Source organism: Danio rerio, chromosome 13 (assembly GCF_052040795.2).
Source record: "Danio rerio strain M-AB ecotype USA chromosome 13, GRCz13ab, whole genome shotgun sequence".
NCBI lineage: Eukaryota > Metazoa > Chordata > Actinopteri > Cypriniformes > Danionidae > Danio > Danio rerio.
The window spans coordinates 3202949-3224458 of NC_141033.1; the positions used below are offsets into that span (position 1 = coordinate 3202949).

The following is a 21510-nucleotide window of genomic DNA, read 5'->3' on the forward strand; positions in this document are numbered from 1 at the left end:
ACAGTCGTTGTATTTGCACTGTATTTTGTACTGTCTGGAACCAGCAACTAAGCTTTTCACTCATCATGCACCCGTGCAGCTGAGGACGTGACAATAAAAGTGATTTGATTTGATTTGGTTTACTTACCACATAACACTAAATAAAATGAAAACATTCATGGAAAACACTCATATATATTCAAAACATTTTGGATTGTCAGAAATATCCCGACTGGACTGACCTGAAGCATGATGAGGTCTTTATCAAACATCTCCACTCTACACTTCACATTGTGATAATAATATATCTGCAAAGACAGATCAAGAAAAAGATGATTATTTTTATGGAATGGCATTCACTTCACAACATTAAAGAGACAGCACAACATTTAATATCTACTCAGCCTTTACTTGTTTAAAACCTTTATGAGTTTATTTCCTCTGTTGAACCCCAAAGAAGATAGTTTGAAGAAAGCTGAAAACCTGTAACCATTGGCTTCCATTGTACTTGCTTATCCTAGTGTGGAACTCAAATTTTTTTTTACAGGTTTTTAGCTTTCTTCAAACTAACTTCTTTTGTATTCAGCATAAAAAAAGAAACCCATAAATGTTTGGAACCAATTGAGGGTGAGTACACTTTAATTTTTGGGTGAACTACCGCTTTAATATTAATCTAACTGTTAAACAACTGCTACGAGAATTAAAATGTAATGAATGTATAAGCATCTTGCCTGATTAACCAAAGAGAAGCCGTTTCTTCTCCACATCCCAGCATGCACCTGGGCACAGAGTACAAGGCAGCGGAGCGGGTGTTCGATCAGCATGGGTGGACTTAGTTCACTCTGTGGAAGACACAAGATCCTCAGAAATAACGCTAATGAGAATGTTTGTGAAAGGCAAAAAAAGTCTTGAAATACATTCTCAAACTCACCAGAGGAAGCTGCTCGGGGAATCGATAGGCAACCTCAATTTTGCTCAGCAGAGCATGTAAACCTGATGGCAAAACACAGAGGAGTTTGGCTGATATGAACAGTGGAAATGTATGTTTATTTAGTTTTATTTTTTAATAATATTAATATTAGTAATGTTAAAAAATTATTACAATTTTTTTTCTTTATTTTTGCATATTATTAATAGTAATAATAATAATAATAGTAATAAAATAATAATAAAAAATATATATATTTTTTTTTCAAAACAGATTTTATTTTATTACTTTGTCTATTTTTGAACAATTAAAATAATTTTTTTTAAATTATTTATATTTGAAAATATTTTTAAAATATTAAAAAAATAAAATACATTTTATTTTAAAACTGATTTTTATTTTAAACTGTGTTTATGTTTAGATAAAAATGTTAATAATAATAAACACCAACAACAATTATTATTACCAATATTAATACCAATTATTATTATTATTATTATTACCATTTTTATTATCATTCAACATTATTTATTTTTTCACATTTTAAAGCATATCGCAGAATAAACTAATATCGCAATCTCCGATTTTTCCAATATCGTGCAGCCTAATAAGAAATATCTTTCCAAGACAGTAAACATAAATATTGTCATCCAAACTTTTGACCAATGGACCAATGGACATTGAGCAATAAACAGATAAAACGACAGAACAATAGAAGGAACGTTAGATAAAAAGAATGGTAAAGAGAATGATAGAACGATTGATAAAACGATAGATAGGATGACAGACAGACATCCATATAACACTAAAGAAAATTAAACATTCATGGCAAAACCTTTTCAGGGTTATCTAACGTTACAAATGCTTTCCAAATACAGATATTAAGACATCATTAAGGTGAAATTGGATTTATATCGCAGAATAAAGAAATATCGCAATCTTGGATTTTTCCAATATCATGCAGCCCTATAAGAAATATCTTTCCAAGACAGTGAAAAATATATTATCAACCAAACTTTTGACCAATGGTGAGTGTGTGAAGCCTAGGGTTGAGTACCGAAAGCCGGCTCCATACATGTGCACCAGACGAATTAACAGAGAAATTTCTTTGCCACCGGTGCTGTAACAAGAATGTAAGGAGCATCAAGGGGTACATCAACGATACACATAGGTGTGCGTTGTGTCACACTAATTCTAAACATATCGTGTTTATCAAATTTGCTTAAACTAAGCGTTCTAAAGTGTGGCTATACATAACAAGCAAGAATTCTGATGCAGCAATGTGCAGCAGACGCTTTACAAAGGTTGCGTGACTACACGTCAAACTTAACGAAACATTTGAGGGCGCATGGAATAAATTTAAAGGCAGAGGAATGTACTGTCTTTGACTGCTTTGGACATCATCTGGCACTTTCACCGAGTGTGTTTACATGGACACCAATACTCTGATTTTAATATGATTAAGACTAAACTCTAAATAGGAGTCTACCATGTAAACAGAGATTTTTGATTACCTTAAAAGACCGCAAACACTCACGTCACAAATACGGAGGGTTTTTCCTTTTCATTCAGTGTGCGGTATCAAATGTCATTAAAACAACACTCTTCCACCAGTCCTTACTTCATATTCTCATCAAAAACCTCAGTTTGTCATGGGGCATGCAGGAAATGTTGTAAAGGACTGACCTGCTAGAAGCCGGGACACAGGCAGGTGTATGCTCACTTTCTCCTGAGAGACGCAGTAGCGGATGGTGTCGACGGAGTGACCGCACATGCTGAGGGTTATAGGCTGCTCTCCGTCTGTGAAACCGCTGTGGCAGTGAGTCAGTGCACTCAGGCTCTTCTTATACGCTTCAATCAGCACTCTCTCCTGTATACGTCACAAACAACACAGTCCAAGTCAAAATTATTAGCCCCCTTTTCTAATTGTTTCAACACATTTCTAAACATAACAGTTTTAATAACTCATTTCTAATCACTGATCTGTTTTCTCTTTGCCATAATGACAGCACATAATATTTGACTAGATATTCTTCAAGATACTAGTATTCAGCTTAAAGTGACATTTAAAGGCTAGGTTAATTAGGCAAGTCATTGTAAGGAGGGAGTAGTAGTTTGTAGGTATGCATTAACTCACGTCACTGGCACACCACTCCTGCATCATGGAGATGATATGTGTGAGCTTCATCTGTAAGGTAAACGCTGCCTCCCATTCTGGCTCCATCTCTATGTGCTGCCCCACCTGGCGCACAACCGGGTCCATTCCCTATATTCAGGACACACAGGCTTACATCAGTGCCCAATATAAAATATAACACACAACCCTAGGATCAGATTAGTATATAGTCACCTGCATGCATTTAAGCAACTCCAAGAAAGCATCAAAACCTTCCAGATACTTCTCCCTGAGTTGGTCGGTCCACTCTGTTGGACGGCTGATCAAGACATACCTGAATTCAAGACACATTCACCATGATCATATACATTTCATGAATTGTGCATTTTAATTTTGCTTAACCATACTTTGAGATCTTGTCCTTTTGGTCATGACCCAATGCTCACGACCATAGGTGAGAGTAGGAACGTAGATTGACCAGTAAATTGAGAGTGACATTGACATCTTCTAGATATCAATACCTAATATATACATAAAAACAGAAACTCAGCTAGGACATGGCAGAATTGGGAGCATTAGAAATATCTGGATAATAACACTGGATAATATTAAATTCAGCTGAGTGCTGTCAAATGTTTAAAAGATCCTCAGTTTTGATCTCTAGAAGACGTCAATGTCCACTGTGTAACTAATAAGCTGGCGTTGTATGACAGTAAGACAGGTCTGTTTAAAAAAGTGATTATTCAGGGTCTCTGCAGATAACATGATGTCAAATTTAAGACTTTTTAAGAACTTTAAGACCATTAAGCATTAAATTTAAGACCTATATTGCAATAGCAAAAACACGCGAGAGAAAATGTAAAAGCACAAAATTCTCTGGAGAGCAAAAGCATGACAGAGTCCGACGGAGTGAGAGCAGATCATTCGCACGTGAGCAGCCAGTGTTTTGAGAGCTCGCGAGCAGTTTTGTCCATGAACAGAGGAAACCGGCGCGTGAGCAGAGATTCGCTCTCTAGTATTACAGCGCTCCCGACTTATAAAACTGCGCTTACGACATTTGTAAGTGAAATAACGGCATACTCTGCCAGTCGAAATCATGTCATGCGCACTCAAAGTGAACTTTCTCAAACACAGCGATGACGTCACATTCGCCGCTTGCACTGAGTTTAATAACAGAAAGCTGATTGGCTATTGCAAGCTGACCTTTTGTAATACCGCAAATTATAATTGGACTAGTGAAATAAAGAACTACAACACCCCAAAAACCAAGCAACAACAACAAAAAGAATTTAAATGAGCATTAGATGTAGCGTTACATGGACATCGCAAAAATAAGACCTGTGCAAAAATATTTAAGACCTAGAACAGCGAATTTAAGACTTTTTAAAGCCATAAATTTCGATTTTTCAATTTTAGACTTAAGACTTTTTAAGACCCCGCGGGGACCCTGTTATTGGCCAAAACAAGCCCAGACATTCATTTTGATTATTTGACTTGTCTTAAATTAGTGATACCATTGAGTACAGTGCAATGTGCAGTTATTATATACACATCGATTATACTCATGTTGCGTCTAAACATGTGCAAAGCTAAATTTTAAAATAATGAGTTGGAGTTCATATATACTGAAGAAGTAATATGTAAGAATTACTTCTTAGCAACTTTCTATGCCTACCGAGTAATACCAGCCACAGCCATATCACCCTGCAGCCCAAGACCGTTTACTCACTGAAGCTAAGCAGGGCTGAGCCTGGTCAGTACCTGAATTGGAGACCACATGGGAAAACTAGGCTGCTGTTGGAAGTGATGTTAGTGTGTCCAGCAGGGGGTGCTCAGCCTGTGGTCTGGGAGTCCTGATGTCCCAGTATAGTGAAGGGGACACCATACTGTTAGTAAGCACCATCTTTCAGATGAGACGTTAAACCGAGGTCCTGACTCTGTGTGGTCTTTAAAAATCCCATGGTACTTCTTGTAAGGAGTAGGGGTGTAACCCCAGTGCCCTAGCTAAATTCCCTCCATCTGCCCTTACCCATCATGGCCTCCCAATCATCCCCATCCACCAAAGTGGCTCTATCACTGTCTCTCCACTCCATCAATAGTTGGTGTGTGGTGAGCGCACTGGCGTCTTTGTCAGGTCGCTGCCATTGCATCATCCAAGTGGATGCTGCACACTGGTGGTGGTGTGGAGAGACCCCCGACTGATTGTGAAGCACTTTGGGTGTATGGCCACACACGATAAATGCGCTATATAAATTCACCTTGCATTACATTACATAGTGTTGGCAGTAGAACCACATGTTTGATCAGGGTCATCCGCACCCAATTATTATCCTTTACTGTACTACACTATTGACCTTATTTAGTGATGCGGAAGTTTTTGCGATTGTTTTAGAACTTTTGATTAAATTGCTTATGGAAATAAAAAATGACTATGAATAATAAACGACAGTAAACGAACTGTTTAACTATTTGTCCTACAAAACGAAAGTTAATGACTAAACAAAAAAAAGACGAAGAATATAAGTGAATGAGATCAGAAGTCTCGAGCCAAAAAGATTCCTGCTCTTACATGAAGAATAAAGTCAATACCTTTTTATCTTATTTTTTTATTTTTATCTTGCCTTTTTCCTTATGATACAAGTTAACAATGATGTGTCTGTTGCACTTTTCTCTTTGAACATTAGTATGTAATTGAGCTTATCTCTGAAAACAATAGAACATTGATCACAAAAAAAAGAATAAAGTTAATACAATACCGTTCAGTGGAAACAGGCAAAAATGTTTGGGTAATTGACTTTGGAGCAAGCAGGTCGTAATAACCGCACACACTTGCGCATTATCTTACTTGAGGTCTCCGATAAGGCTCTGGACTCGGCGGAATTTGAAGGCCTGTTGTGCGGTGTAGCGTTCAAACTGGAAGCGGCCCTGCAGGTCTCGGTGTCTGAGGTGATCCACGAACGTGCGGATGATGGTGGTCATCAGATTCTCATCTGTGATCAGCATCCGCGCCTGAAAAATAACACACACAACTGCCACTGCTGGTGTTTTTTTTTTTTTTTTTCAGAATATCCAATCCCATTTAGTGAGACAAGAGGAGATGAAAGTGACCAGAAGAAAAAAAGTAATGTGAGAGGAAATGATATGAAGAGCTCAAAAAAAAAAAAAAGTGGCCGTACTTTACATTTGGTGGCCTTAGAAATAAATACAATGTACTCGCTGTGTTCATAAAGTATTGCAGAACACTTTCAGGTGCTTTTGAGATGGGATACAAGCATGATTGGGCACAGGTTTTGTCGAATGGGTAGATTTAGAGGTGGGTTAAGGCAGTGGTCTCCAACCTTTTAAAAAAATCGTATAGAATTTTAATTGTTGTCGTTCCACTACTTTAATGCCTTCTTCAAACCTCTTCTGAGGTTTTTTTTTTTCAGTTTATTCACGACAACTTGCTTTTGTATGTTATTATTACTGTTATTATTTATATGCATATTTATATTTGTTTTATTAAAAACAAGCTTAGATTTGTCCACCTGTGGTTTTGGACCATATGGGGCATAAGAACAGGACGTGTGTTTGGGTAGAACTCAGGTTTTGACCATACTTCATTATTATTGTTCATTTATTAATTTGCTAAAAATTAGAACTGAATTTAGAAATAGAAATAGTTTTGAAACAAATCTTTGTGCTTAACCAACCAAATTAAATATGTAGGATAATGGATGTTTACAGTGGAGTGAGTTTCCACAGTTTCCTTATTCACGAAAGAGAGAAAGAGAAAGTAAAGAGGATGAATGGAGGAGGCTCGTTCTTTATCCTCGCGCTGCAGATGCTCTATTTAACCATTTTCTCGCTAGTGAAGCGTTCAGTTTTTCCACTTACACAGTCCGCCATTTAAATAGCGAATGCACCATGGCGTGACACAACTCTTAAAGGGAATGGGAGATGAGATTCTGATTGGTTTATTTTCAAAACACACCAATAACTCATTAAGAGAATAAGCACAACACTGTTAGACCATGCGCCACAGCGCAAACTATATTCTTTAAATCCTTAAAATAGCAAAAGTATATTCAGACACGCACTTAATGCTTTTGCGCCATGCGCTAGATCGTTAAAAAAGAGCCCTGTGTCACTAATAAAGGCTATTTTCATGGCTAGAACATTTTCTTGATAAAAATATTTCAATAATAAAACAACAAATGACTGAATACATATATTAGATACAGGCTATATGCAGGAAGCCTAAAGATTATTTCAATACCGTTTTAGGGCTTTTTAAACAAATTAAGTAAATTTTGAGACCTCATCGCAACTTCAAGTTCAAATCATCAGTATCAAACCTTTACCTTAATAAACAGTTTTTAATACACAAATCAATGGAGCACAACCATGCAACAGAACTGAGATAAGCTCGGAAGAAATAAGGCATGAAAGAATAAAATTACACGACAGGCTTCACCCACGGTTTAAACTCGTCTTTCTCCAACCAGAAGTATGCAAACATTTCCGAATTTTGGCATCTGCTTCTTTCTATGGTTCGCTATATGTGAGGAGCGTCACATCACCTTCCTGCATTTGTCGCAAATTACGTGACATCACCCGGATGACGGAGCTTGGCCAAACACACTCCAGCCTAAACCAATCGCGTGGATCAAGCACGCTTTTGTTAACAGTAAGAGGAAAATAAATATATTTATGCTTTTTTGGAGTCAAACACTTTGGACAGCGCTTGAACAAAAATTAAGACCTCGTAAAAACGCAATCAAGACTCTTTAATAGCTTTTAAAAGACCTTAATTTTCTTATAATTGAGAGATCAACTTTTAATACTTTTTAAGACCCCACGGACACCCTGAGATAAGACTTTAAGTTTGAAAAGAGAAGAAGATTAGAAAAGAATGGATAGATGGAAATGAAAGCAGCAACCAATAAAACCCAAATCTCCATCATTACGGCAGGCCCATCTCTCATTGAGTGTACTTACCAGAGAAGGCACGGTGAACATTTGCACAGAAAGATCAGTGACGGAGAACTCCCTGTCGTGGTCGTCCTTCACATAGTCGCTCTGCAAGCGCTCATAGTTCTACAGGAAGCGTGAAGGAGGCGAGGAGAGGCAAAAGAGAGAGAGAAAGAGGAGAGGAGTGTGGGATTGAATGTACTCACCACAGTAGGCGCGGTGAAGAGCTGCACTGACAGAGAGGTCACTGACACTACACGCTCGTGATCGTCCTCCATAAAATCTGTCTGGAGGCGCTGGTAACTCTACGGGAAGGGGGGAAGGGGCACATTCACCTTCCAGGTCAGAGGTCAAAGGCCATCTGAAGTTACGTCTCCCCCCACCCGAATTTAAAATCTAAACCTGTGGTGCTCAAGGTCTAAAGTTACACCTGTGGCACTGGACAGGGTTTTGTGGAGCCAGGGGGGTCTATATCTGAAGCTCCACTTGACTCATTGGTTTACTAACAGAATTATTTAAAGGTGCAGAATGTAAGTTTGACATCTAGTGGTTGAATAGGGTATTGCACTCCCAGTTCAAAACACACGCAAGCGCAGGTTGCCAGATTGATGAACAGGAGTGTGCCTATCGAGCCTAAATGCCGATTTAAACACCTCATGTGCTTCATTCAATGTTAAATGCTAATAATGTGAGTTTGAATGCCATTTTGCATGAGATTTATTGCCATACTACTGAAAGCAGCAGCAGATAGTTCACCTCAGATCTGGAAAATAAAATAAACAGTTTGATATTGAACTTTAGATCTGTGACTCAGTGCAAACCAACATACATCAGTGATTCAGCATCTACATTTAATAAAGTTAAAGAGGTTTATTATGTATTAATTAGATTATAAACCTTACCATTTCGTTAAAGTGCAGTGAGTGCACAATTCTGTGCTTCTGAATGGGTGTTTATAAATTTCTGTTGTTTCGTCTGGTGCAAAGAGTTAAATTGTCACAAATCTTGTCACATAGTGTAATATGTAACCTGGTCAGCTAATGTTTACATTTGTAATATTAATATTATTTGCTAGTTAATAACCACCTCATGTGGAACTCTGAGTCTCATTTCGGAGTCTGCTACTGTCCACCGGAGGTCGCATTTCGGTCACGGACGCATGCTTTGAGAGCCTGAATGAATCGAATACTCTGTTTTCCACCAAGGCAACCCGGGGTGTTGAAATATAATTGGCTAAACTGGCATTAGGCCGGTTAAGTGACCAAAACAAAGACACATTTTCAAAGCAGAATAACTGACTTTAGCATTGTTTTTCAGATAAACAAGAATGTTCACTTTTTTTTCACGTTTCTTAAACATCTGCAAATATATTACAGTATTTTTGTGCTTTAGAGGAGTCAAAAACTTACATACAGCACCTTTAAGCTAATGTTTAAATCTCTGCCAGCAAAGTCACACCTGAGAATGAGCCCTATGATTTCCACAACAAAGAAAATGCGGATGGAAGGGTCGCAGAAATTTTCGAATTGAATTTAAGAGATAATGCTAAATGTCACCGAATCTGGAAAATTTTACAGGAAAAAAAAACATCAGTGTGCCCAGATATCTAGGAAAATCTTGAGAGGCAGGTGCTGGATCAAGCCAAACACAATTGAAAAAGTAAAAAAATGATAAAGACTTTATCTAAATTTAAAATTGGCACTGAGCCATCTTGTTCTATTAAATTTTAGAGGTCAATAAAAATCAACAGCAAGTCTTACACCAAATCAAATCGTAATATGGATTAGAATATTGAAATATTGCTTTTGAAATATGTTTTTATGTTGTATATGTCTTTAAGTGCAGTAACATGTTTAAGAACGTGATAAATGAAGTTACAACAATAATGTTTTCTTCCAAAATCTGTTTAATGAATATTGATTATGAATTTAGCTAAGGGAATAATTCATCTGAAAAATGGAAAATCTTCCAATAATCTCCTCCCCCTCAAGCCTTCCTAGGTGTATATGCATGTACTCTATCAGATGGATATATATTTATTAATTATTACATGGCTTTCTGGAATACTTGATTCTGATTGGTTAGTTGCAACATTCAAAAAGTATATTATTACCAGGTAACGGACTGAAATTAATAAAACAGGCTTTTGTGGGAACTTCCAATGTTCACATCCATATTTATATGCCTGTCATGTCGCTGTTTGACTGTTTGGCGAATAATTTGCAGGTTAGTGTATGCTCCACTCAGCTTTTTTCATTTCTATCAGCTTTGCCTTTAATTAAAGAATTAATTAACTATTAAAGCTCAGAACAATGTTTTGTGTCTATTTTTTTTTACATTTGGTGGCCAGTAGCTATGTAATAAGTGAGCTAAAGTACATTCAGGCGGTTGTTATCCCAGAATAAAAAACTTCAGGCTGATACAAATAGCCTGTTGGGCTTTATAATGCAAAAACAACTGACTAGATGTACTTTACCCCTTAGATACACAATATCTTGGCTCTTTAGAACGGCAGTGAATGGTGGCTAAATTTTTTTTTAAAGCACAGCCAACCATCATAGAAATAATCAAGACTCCAGTCCTCTGAAGCAAAACCTTGCAACAGTTTTTTTTTTTTATATAAATAATGGTAAATGTAAGAATTTATACTATACTGTCACTATTATGTGACTTCACAATTCTATCCAAACTCACCCAGAATCAAACACAAGCACACAATCATGACACCAGAGCCTATTTTCATAATTATTATTAATATTTTTATAACATCAAATTATTAAATAATATCAAACTTCTATGATGGATGGATGTGCTTTCAGAAGTCAAAAATATTGGTACAGTTCACTGCTATTCCAAATATATGATGCACATATAATATAGCTCAAATCATGTACATCTGAAAAAAGAGGACATTATACATCTATGATGGTTTGAGGGAAAGTAAATTAAGGGATAATTTTCAATTTAATTTAAGTAGTTCATTAAACTAACTATATATATTAAGATCCAGATTTTACATCAAGATTTCTTACAACCCTAAAAAATATTATATATTATACTTATATCCATAATATCAAATATCATATATATATATATATATATATATATATATATATATATATATATATATATATATTTTTTTTTTTTTTTTTTTTTTTTTTAATTGCATGTGTTAAATATCAATTTTTTTGATATAGTTTTGATAACTAAACTTTAATTACAAAGAACCACAAAAAAAAAAAAAAAAAAGCAAAAATTTATTTAACGCATATTACAAATAAAGTGGCTCTCATAGGGCTCTGGACTTAAGTGCAGGCTGAGAGACAGATTCCAGCTGCAACAGCACGATTGATTAAGTCAGAGGACTGCAGCGGGCAGTGAACAGAGGAGAGCAGGAGTCTCTCTATAGCACACACTCTCTCTGAAATAATAACCCTCACTGAACCGAGACTGTATGCTTAAACTCCCTGACCCTCACTGATCAGCTGAATCAAACCAAGTGTGAAGTGAAAGTGAACTAGGGGTAACCACAGACAACACAAATCGCAATAGAATTATCCTTTCTGGGCTAAAGTTTCACGGTGCTATAAAGAGCGATTACCCAACATAAAGACGTGTTTGACGAAAGCAGAGTCCCAATGCAATGTTTCAACGATATTATGCTTGCTTCATGAATTCAACTAATTGCAACTTATTAATTTAACGAAAAATAATGCATGCGACTGGATTTTAAAGAATGCTAACTATGGTGGATAAATGCAATTTTTACCACATCTTAAATTGAAATGTATAATAATTCACTGTCAATCTACATATTAGACTGACTGTGCAGCTTTAATTTCTTACCCTCGCAAACTGGATAGCAAAAAGTTTCTTGTACTTCGGATCCATGAGTAGACTGCTCATAAAGAGCTGATGGTAAACATTTCTCGCTCCTGTTGGAAACACAAAACCAGATGTCTCAATCATATTTCACCCCCAAAACAAAATAAACAAGTAAGAAATGAGCTATGCTCCACATTAGGGTGTCATTGGTTTAATGTACTTATATTCATATGTTCTCCATTGCTGCACCCAGGTTATAGGACGCTCTCCCTTATTCTGTAAGAAATACTTCCACACTTTTTAAGACGGCATTTTTAGAATTTGGTCATTCTAACGTGTTTTTTTAATTAATTATTTTTCTCTGTGGAGTCCTTGTATTTTACTGCATGTTTTATTGTCTCTGTTTTTGTAGAGCTTTGAGTTTTAGAAAAGCAAATAATAAATGAAAAGTATTGGTATTATTATTATTATTATTATTAATATATAATTAATTATCTGGTGTTTTTATTTCCAGCTAAAAAAAAACTCTCCATAAGATTAATAAAAAAATTATAATTCAGCTATAATGCAGAGAACAGAATTTAATTATTATAAAAATAAAAAAAATAAAAAAAATAATACAAAATACAGCTAATCAATGCTAACTCAGGCCTATGCAACAAATCTACTTTTGATTTTAATAATGTATTAGCAAAGTGTATACTGTTTTGTAAATATTTCTATTTTTATAATTAGAAAAACTAATACTTTTGTATAAATATACCTATATACTTTAATATTTTTGTATAAATATACATATATAAAGGGTTACCAAAATTAGATTTGTATTTAAAGTCCAATTTCTAGGATTTTTTGCATGAAATTTTATTTCATTATTTAATTTATTATTAAACATTGCAAGAATTAAGATGCTTTGCTTTCAGTGAAGACTTAGAGAAACTTGTTCATGCTTTTATCAGCAGCAGGGTGGATTACTGTAACAGACTCCTCACAGGCCTTCCCAAAAAGACAGTCAGAGCAGCTCATCCAGAAAGCTGCGGCCAGGATTCTGACCAGAACCAGAAAACCAGAGCACATCACACCTGTCCTCAGGTCTTTGCACTGGCTCCCAATTACATTTAGAATCGATTTTAAAGTATTATTACTTGTCTATAAATCAGTAAATGGCCTAGGACCTCAATACATTACAGATAAGCTCACTGAATACAAACCCAACAGATCACTCAGATCATTAGGATCATATAAACTAGAAATTACAAGAGTTCAGACAAAGCAGGGTGAATCGGCTTTCAGCAACTAACAGCGCCACCTGCTGCTGGAATCAGCTTCCAGAAATGATCAGATGTGCTCCGACATTGGGCACATACACATCAAGCCTGAAAACACATCTGTTTAGCTGTGCCTTTACTGAATGAGCACTGTGCTACGTCCGGTAAATCGCACTATTATGTCTTTCTTTTCTTTTTCATTCTTTTATAACCTGTTCGAGCACATTTTAATCTGTTTTTAATCATTTTAATATTCTGTTTTTAATTTCTTACACTTGTCTCTTTAATTCCTGTTTATGTAAAGCACTTTGAATTGCCACTGTGTATGAAATGTGCTATATAAATAAACCTGCCTTATTATATTCTAATCCTTCAGTGCAACTAAATTCTTATACATTTTTTTTAGTAATGAGTATAAAAATAACAGTAATGAGACTCCAGAAGTCTTTCAAATCATTTAAATCAAAACGCAAATAAATGAATTGTCCTAAAACATACTTAATCTTGCCATAATCTTCCCTAATTAGTTTTTCTTCTAATGCTGCGTTTACTGTGCTGTGTGTTACTGCAGTGCGTCAGGAGAGTTGATGTCAGCACACTCATTCACCTTTCCACATCTTGGAGTCACAGAGCATGAGTTTGTCCACTAGAGAGGAGTTTTCTCCCTCCGGTCCTCTCTGCAGACCCACCTGACACAAGATCCTCCTCAGAGCATCTGCTGGACGACAGGAAGAAAATAAAGCAGATGCAAAAGCTGACAGAGCTTGCTTGTTTATGTGCTATGCGGAGAGAAATAATTCGTTGAAATTGTGAATATAGGTCTATATAATCACCCTGCAAGTTTAAAGAGAATTAGAATTTTAATAGTGCACAAGTATGCAATTTGGCACACACCTAATAACACAGTTTAAACAAAGTGTGACAAAGATGCAGAGACAGACCTGAGTATCTGATGGTTTGGCCAAGCCAGTTCAGAGCTTTGAGTGCAAAACACTGATGAGCCACTACAGAAGAGTGCATGACCTGAACCCGCAGAGGTTTCGTCTGCCGACTCGTGTTTCTCTGTAACACATGTACACAAAAATCACAGCATTTACAAGTAGGTATTAACGATGTCTACATTTCTGCTATATATTGCGATATTGAGACAATGGACACTTCACTACTTTCCTGAGATAAATGTAATATTATGTGACATTTGTTGAGCAGGTCTCATTGCCTGGTGCCGAAAAAACTACACAAAATTGGACATGACTCCTAAAAAAAACTTCCAAGATGAATGAATAAATAAATAAATAAAAACTGGCACAACCCAGGCAAGTGGTTTTGTAGATGTTGATTGCAGAGTATTTACCACAATAACAGATTTGGCCTGCTCGCAAAACTGGAAGTCCCCAAAGCGAACAGACTTCCTGCCCTGAATACGGAGAACACAAGCAATCAATACACAAAAGCAAGAGCGGCCTTTAGCCTGAATCAGGCACAGTGAATGAACGGCAGGTGAAGCACACTCTTACATCTCTGTCCACGGTGGTGGCGAAACTGACGGCCTCTTTCTGGGTGCAGTTCACAGCTTTCTGTAGTGTATAGATGACCTGCTCGTACGTGTGGACCTCATCGTTGAACAGCATGCAGTAGTACATATCTCCACGTGCCCTTGACAAAAAAAAATAAACATGCTGTAAACTCTCAATCTGGCCTTTCTGGATGAGGGAAACTCTAGTTAACCCTTGTGCATTGTTCAAATTGACTACTCTTTCGTTATGTTCGGTGTAGTTTTTGCCCCACTGACTTCAATTATAATGACATTTGTTGATTGCGAAGACATGATGGCTTATAATCATGCATTCTTGATTGTTGCTGGTTTTCCCTGTAGAAAAGAGTTCAAATGTGCCATATTTACTGTGGATCATCAGTTGGCAGATTTAACGCTTTAGATGGGCTTATGCAAAAAAGTTTCTGGCTTTTAACTGGAGTTTTGTGTACAAACTGCACTATAATCTGCTGTTGAGTAAAACAGCAGATTATAGTGCATGTATATAAATACACTTACTATGTTTACTAAGGTCTCCCTACATATAAAATACAGAAACTGAGCGTTTTATTGCACTGCAACTGATGATCTACAGTAAAAAAAATAAATAAATTCTACCTCTAGCCAACAAGAAAAACCAGCAACAATCAAGAAAGCATGACTATACACTCACCAGCCACTTAATTAGGTACACCTTACTAGTACTGGGTTGGACCCCCTTTTGCCTTAAGAACCACCACATCCCAAAAGTGCTCTATTGGATTGAGATCTGGTGACTGTGGAGGCCATTCAAGTACGGTGAACTTATTGCCATGTTCAAGAAACCCCTCTGAGATGATTTACCCTTTATGACAAGGGATGAACATGGTCAGCAACAATACTCAGGTGGGTTGTGGCGTTGACACGATTGGAACTAATGGGTCCAAAGCGTGCCAAAAAGTATCTCTTGACCTCTATATGCTCTTCTGCAGACCTCGGTTGTAACGAGTGATTATTTGAGTTACTGTTGCCTTTCTATCAGCTGGAACCAGTCTGGCCATTCTCCTCTGATCTCTAGCATCAGCAAGGCATTTGCTCACACTGAACTGCCACTCACAGAATATTTTCTCTTTTTCAGACCATTCTCTGTAAACCCTAGAGATGGTTGTGCGTGAAAATCCCAGTAAATCAGCAGTTTCTGAAATGCTCAGACCAGCCCGTCTGGCACCAACAACCATGCCACATTCAAAGTCACTTAAATCACCTTTCTTCCCCATTCGGATGCTCACTTTGAACTGCAGCACATTGTCTTGACCATCTCTACATGCCTAAATGCATTGAGTTGCTGCCATGTGATTGGCTGATTAGAAATTTGTGTCAACGAAAAGTTGGACAGGTGTACCTAATAAAGTGGCCGGTGAGTGTATAGTGTCATTGCTTTGCAATCAAAAAATGTCATTATAATGAAAGTCAATGGGGGCAAAAACAGCCCCGAACATAATTAAACAGAGATAAAATTGCCCAAAGTGTATTGTTGAGTTTTTAAACATTTTCAATGCATTTTCCCAAAATATGTCTCAAAATTAGATGTCACCAAAAATCATTCCATTTGCTGAAACACAGAGCAAGTTGTGGTCAAATTAAGACTCAAAATCCCCCCAGAGTGGATGAAAGCATAACCATAAACACACGGGTTAATAGAGAGGTATTCACATGAGATATGACTTACGGTGGCTCGAGGCCTTCAGGCAGCTCGTCCTCTTTGTCCCAGGTGAGCATGTCCACTGCATATTTGAGGATGATGGAGAAAACATTATACGTGCGAGCGATCATCTCAGCAGACAGATTCGCTAAAGGATCCTGCCAAACAAGAACGGCTTTTATTGTTCACTAAAGCATTGATTATTAGACATTTAAATAAAGACGGGTCTAATATAAATGTAGGGACAACTGCAGATGTCCAAACTTTATACAAGAATGTTTATTATGCAGGAAAGAAGAGCTAGAGACCTTAATTGTTATTACTGATTTGTCCTCTTAAATGTGCCATATATTGAATAGGTTCACTAATATAAATTGCTCTCTGATATCTACATAGTAGGTATGTGGCTTGGGTACATTCAAATAAATTTTCAGAAACTTTTTAAATTTTATATGCTCATTTTCTACTCCATAAGGTCCATAATTGACCATATTTGGATCGATTGTGAAAATGAATGTGATCCGCTCTGACTGCAGCTCTCACAGCGCGCGCACATAGCATGATGCAGGCTGAACTTGGGGCTATATAATATTTAATTTGTCAAAAAACTATTTTATGCATAGTAAACAAACTGTATGCCTCATTTTCAAAATAAAAGTCCCACATTTATAATGGTAAGCTAAAAATAAATGTAAAAAAAATACCTAAGGTAAAAAAGTTGATCGCCCATATTGCCCATGCCATACCCATGAAATCGGTCACTGGCCACCGAGGTTTTACACTAGTAGAATTTGCATGACAATGATGTGGGCGTGCCTTGTGAGTTATGTAACAGTCTGCTTTGTGTTTTGATAGGCAATTGGGTTTTTACAGTCATTCTCATTTGCATGAGAATGATGTGGGCGTGCCCTGTGAGTCAATTTACATGAGAATGATGAGGGCATTTTCCCAGTACTGGGTTGCAGCTGGAAGGGCATCCGCTGTGTAAAACATATGCTGGATAAGATGGGGGTTCATTCTACTGTGGCAATCCCTTATAAATGAAGGGACTAAGCAGAGGGGAAAATGAATAAATTACTTGATGTGGGCCTGACCGGATAGTCACGTAATAGTATGCTTTGTGTTCTGATTGGTCACTGGGGTTTCACACTAGTGGAATTTACATGAGGATGAGGAAACAATGGTGTCTGATGCTCACAATATGGCCATTTCCAAATACTGATCTCTTATTATCAAGGTATGCCTAGGTATACCCAAGTTTTCTTTATAGGGCACCTTTAAATAGATGGGTAACGCTGCTTTATTCTTAAATCATTCATGAACAAATTATGGGTGAAAACACAGCCTGTGTCAAAGAGGAGGCGGTATCTTACCTTCTGGGAGGAGTCACTGATATTAGGCTCGTGTTTTTGACAGTAAGGACCCTTCTTCCAGGCCTCTGTGTCTCCACAGTCGCAGAAGCCTCCTCCTCCTGAGGTTGTCATCTATAGAGAGCAGAAAGAGCCACTTATACACACAGACAGCAGCACATGATGGCTCAGAGTGGATCTCAGTTCTACTATAGCTGTGTTTTCTAAATAATACACCTGTCACAGTCATGAAGTCGTGAGTCAACCTGCAACACACGACTGTCTGCTGCGGTGTTCCTCAAAACAAACACGCTCTCTCAAACACAGAGAGATGCATGAGTGGGATGCCAGATTATATTTTAGTGAATAAAGCCAAGAAATGTCCACCTTTTACAGATGTTTCTACAGATCTTTACATTAAATACAATAATAATAATAATAATAATAGTAATATCAGCATGTAAAATATAAATACACATTAAACATACAACTTGGGTTTACTTTATTATCATGATTGACATTTTAGAAAATCATGCTGAAATATGAGTATCACATTTTATCAGACTAGGGTTGCAAAGGGAGTGTGAAAATTTCTGCAAAATTTCTATGGGAACTTTGTCCTGGGAAATTTGGGGAATATTCCAAGTTGAAAACTTGAAACAAAATTTATTCAAGGGATACATATTTTTAAATAATACAAGTTAATTTTATCAATTTAACATCCCTGCTGAATAAAAGTGTTAATGTATTTTTGAAAAATGACTGCCAACTGTTTCCAAATATAAATCAGCATATTTTATATATCGATTCCTGAAGATTTATTTATTATTATATATTGATTTCTGAAGAATCAGGATCCTGAAGACTGGAGTGATGGCAGATGACAATTTGAATAATAGAACTACAAAATACTTTAAAAGTGTTATAAAATTGAAAACCATTATTTAAATTTGTAATATTTCCAGATAATACTGTTTAAATCTGTTTCAGGCTTGATAAGAATAGGAGATTGTATTGGGAGGTATTGGGCGTCCTGCTGCTCCTGGCGGCACAGTTAAATGAACACAAATATAGCTTAAAAGGGCTAATAATATTGAATATATTAAATGGTTTAAAAAATGGCTTTAATTCTAGCTGAAATAAAACAAATAAGACTTTCTCTAGAAGAAAAAACATTATAGGACATACTGTGAAAAATGTCCTCTCTATTAAACATCATTTGGGAAATATTTAAATAAGAAAACAAAATTCACATAAGGGCAAATAATTTTGACTGTATATTAGTACTATTTTATTGGTAACTTATATTTTATATTCTATGTTATATTATCCGTCATTTAACAGAGACAAGAATAACTTTGCTACATTTTCCAGCAATTTTTTACTACATTTTTTTCTTTTTGTTAGAGAGACATCAGATTCAAAAAGGCAGTAGTTTTACAGACCGACTTCACACTCTTGGCATATGCCACGAGTGCACATGTTCAAGAGGCTGTGTTCGTGTGTTTGCTCTTACCCTGTAGCGATGCTCTTTGTGGACGCTGCCTAAGAAGCACTGCATACACAGCACACAGGTCGGATCGGCTGCACACTCCCTGATGAGGACAAATAATATCATGTGTTAAATACTTTTACAGATGGATAATAGCTGTAAAGCTGTACAAATTCATAGTTTGGCAGAAAAGCATGGATCCTAAAAGAAAACATTGCGACCAATACCATTTGTCATCTCAAATGTCAGAGTGAGCAAAACAAAATACTTGTCATCACAGATTAAATTACAATTAATTCTCTAGCTGTTGGTCTTGATTAAAATATGCAACACTGAAGACACTTCATATAAAAAAAAAGGCCAGGTTTTGTGGTTTGTGCATCAGTTGATTTTCAAATAATCTATTAAGTTATAAAAGCATGCATGCCATTATGCATCCTAATATATATATATATATAAAAAAAAAAAATATATATATATATATATATATATTAGGATGCATAATATATATATATATATATATATATATATATATATATATATTATATAAAATGAGCATTTTTATCAGGCTCCTGTGTGAAGGTTGAGTAATTTCACTTTTATGGCAAAGAATAAGTTCTTTTCATGGTCATATATTTATATTCTTATCAAGCCTGCATCTGAAACAGATTTAAACAGTATTATTGGGAAAAATTACGAACTGAAATAATGGTTTTCAATTTTAGTATACTTTTAAAGTATTTTGTAGTTCTATTGGGCAAAAGTGAATTGTCATCTGCCATCACTCCAGTCATCAGGATCCTGATTTTTCAGAAATCAATATATAATAATCAATAAATCTTCAGAAATCAATATATAAAATATGTTGATTTATATTTGGAAACAGTTGGCAGTAATTTTTTTTTTAAAAATACATTAACACTCTTATTCAGCAGGGATGTTAAATTGATAAAATTGACTTGTATTATTTAAAAATATGTATCCTTTGAATAAATTATGCTTCAAGTTTCCAACTTGGAATATTTCCAAATTTCCCAGGATAAAGTTTTTATGCAATTTTTTTAAAATATTTTCAGCTCTTCTTGAAAACCTTGTCTGATTAAATGATACTCATATTTCAGCATGATTTTCTAAAACCGCAATAATGATAATAAAGTAAACCCAAGTTGTATGTTCAATGTGTATTTATATTTCACATGATGATATTACTATTATTATTATTATTATTATTATTATTTTAAAAATCTGTAGAAGGTGTACATTTCTTGGCTATATTTACTAAAATATGGTCTGGCATCCCACTCCTGCATCTATATTTATTGATAGACATTACGGTTAATATTGTTTATTAAATTAAAGATGACTAATACTCACATTAATATAAAAAAGAACAATGCTACATGATTAAATTATTAATTTCAACTTCTCTCTGTCCCTTGCTTTAAACATTCTGCAACTAAACTGCTACAATTCATTCTTTATTTATTTTAAGTTTAGACATTTTTAATAAAAAATTAAAAAACAAGCTAAAAAAAATTGTTTATAAAAACTTTTGCATAAATTCTTTTTGAATTAGTCGATCTTCCTTACAATTATGAATTTCTATTTCGAAAACTTTTTAGGCCCAAAGTGCTGTAAAAATGAAGACAAATAAACAACGATAAATGTTTTAATTAACAAAAACTATGAACAATAAATGCAGTACCAGTATTATTTATTCTTAATTCATGTATGGTAGTAAAACACAATTACTAACATTAACAAATGAAGCCTTATTGTAAAGTGTTACCAAAAACAGCAACATGTCTTCATGACTGACATATGCTATACATTTTGTCCAATCTTTAAAAAAAGGAAAAAAGAAGAAGAAAGAGACAAGGCTTAAGGCTAGAACTAGACTAAATTGCATATTTGAACGCTTCTAAACTATAAATAACTAATCTTAAAATACATCAATGCCATAGATTTATCTCACTGGTACAGTGTTTTTCAAAATAATTGCTATAAATACTTACATAAGACCTAGTCATCGTTTAAGCTATGTCCTTTTTTATGAAACCGGCTTTATTTTTATTATTTTATTAATCAGCCAAATCAGTTGTGAAATCAACACTAGTTCACAATTATTATTATTATTGTTATTATTATTAAAATCAGCCAGTCCCTATAATTGTCCACCGGGAGCATAGCAAAAAATCAGCTCCGAGACTCCATGGTCTGCACAGGATGAAACCTAGGTAGACAGCAAAGCAGATCACTAGCGTTTGGATCAGATCCAGGAACACATTACATGACAGGATTGTCCACTAAACACCTGAGGATGCAAGATATATTTCACACACCATTCACAAGAGCCAGAGCACATGCTGATCTCATAATACCTGC

The 21510-nt window shown here is 35.6% G+C and overlaps 2 protein-coding genes across 11 annotated transcripts in view; one reads left to right on the top strand and one right to left on the bottom strand.

The window, feature by feature from the left end:
- The window catches only part of arfgef3 (ARFGEF family member 3), a 973876-nt gene that overhangs the window by 834828 nt on the left and 117538 nt on the right, over positions 1-21510 (top strand). The gene's annotated exons all lie outside the window — the stretch shown is intronic.
- Positions 1-21510, bottom strand: part of ubr2 (ubiquitin protein ligase E3 component n-recognin 2) — a 60316-nt gene that overhangs the window by 33829 nt on the left and 4977 nt on the right. The window contains exons 3-18 of one of the 10 annotated variants that reach the window (XM_087278800.1): positions 19150-19228; positions 17658-17768; positions 16312-16442; positions 14587-14725; positions 14424-14486; positions 14011-14131; positions 13677-13784; positions 11823-11911; positions 8004-8102; positions 5869-6032; positions 3258-3357; positions 3045-3173; positions 2594-2777; positions 911-972; positions 711-821; positions 222-287 (exon numbers count right to left, since the gene is read on the bottom strand). In XM_087278800.1, the coding sequence (XP_087134926.1) occupies positions 222-287; positions 711-821; positions 911-972; positions 2594-2777; positions 3045-3173; positions 3258-3357; positions 5869-6032; positions 8004-8102; positions 11823-11911; positions 13677-13784; positions 14011-14131; positions 14424-14486; positions 14587-14725; positions 16312-16442; positions 17658-17768; positions 19150-19228 (1756 nt within the window). Of the gene's footprint in view, positions 1-221; positions 288-710; positions 822-910; positions 973-2593; positions 2778-3044; positions 3174-3257; positions 3358-5868; positions 6033-8003; positions 8282-11822; positions 11912-13676; positions 13788-14010; positions 14132-14381; positions 14487-14586; positions 14726-16311; positions 16443-17657; positions 17769-19149; positions 19229-21510 lie in introns of all 10 variants that reach the window. The other 9 variants (XM_087278799.1, XM_087278801.1, XM_087278798.1 and 6 more) reach the window with 9 other exon arrangements.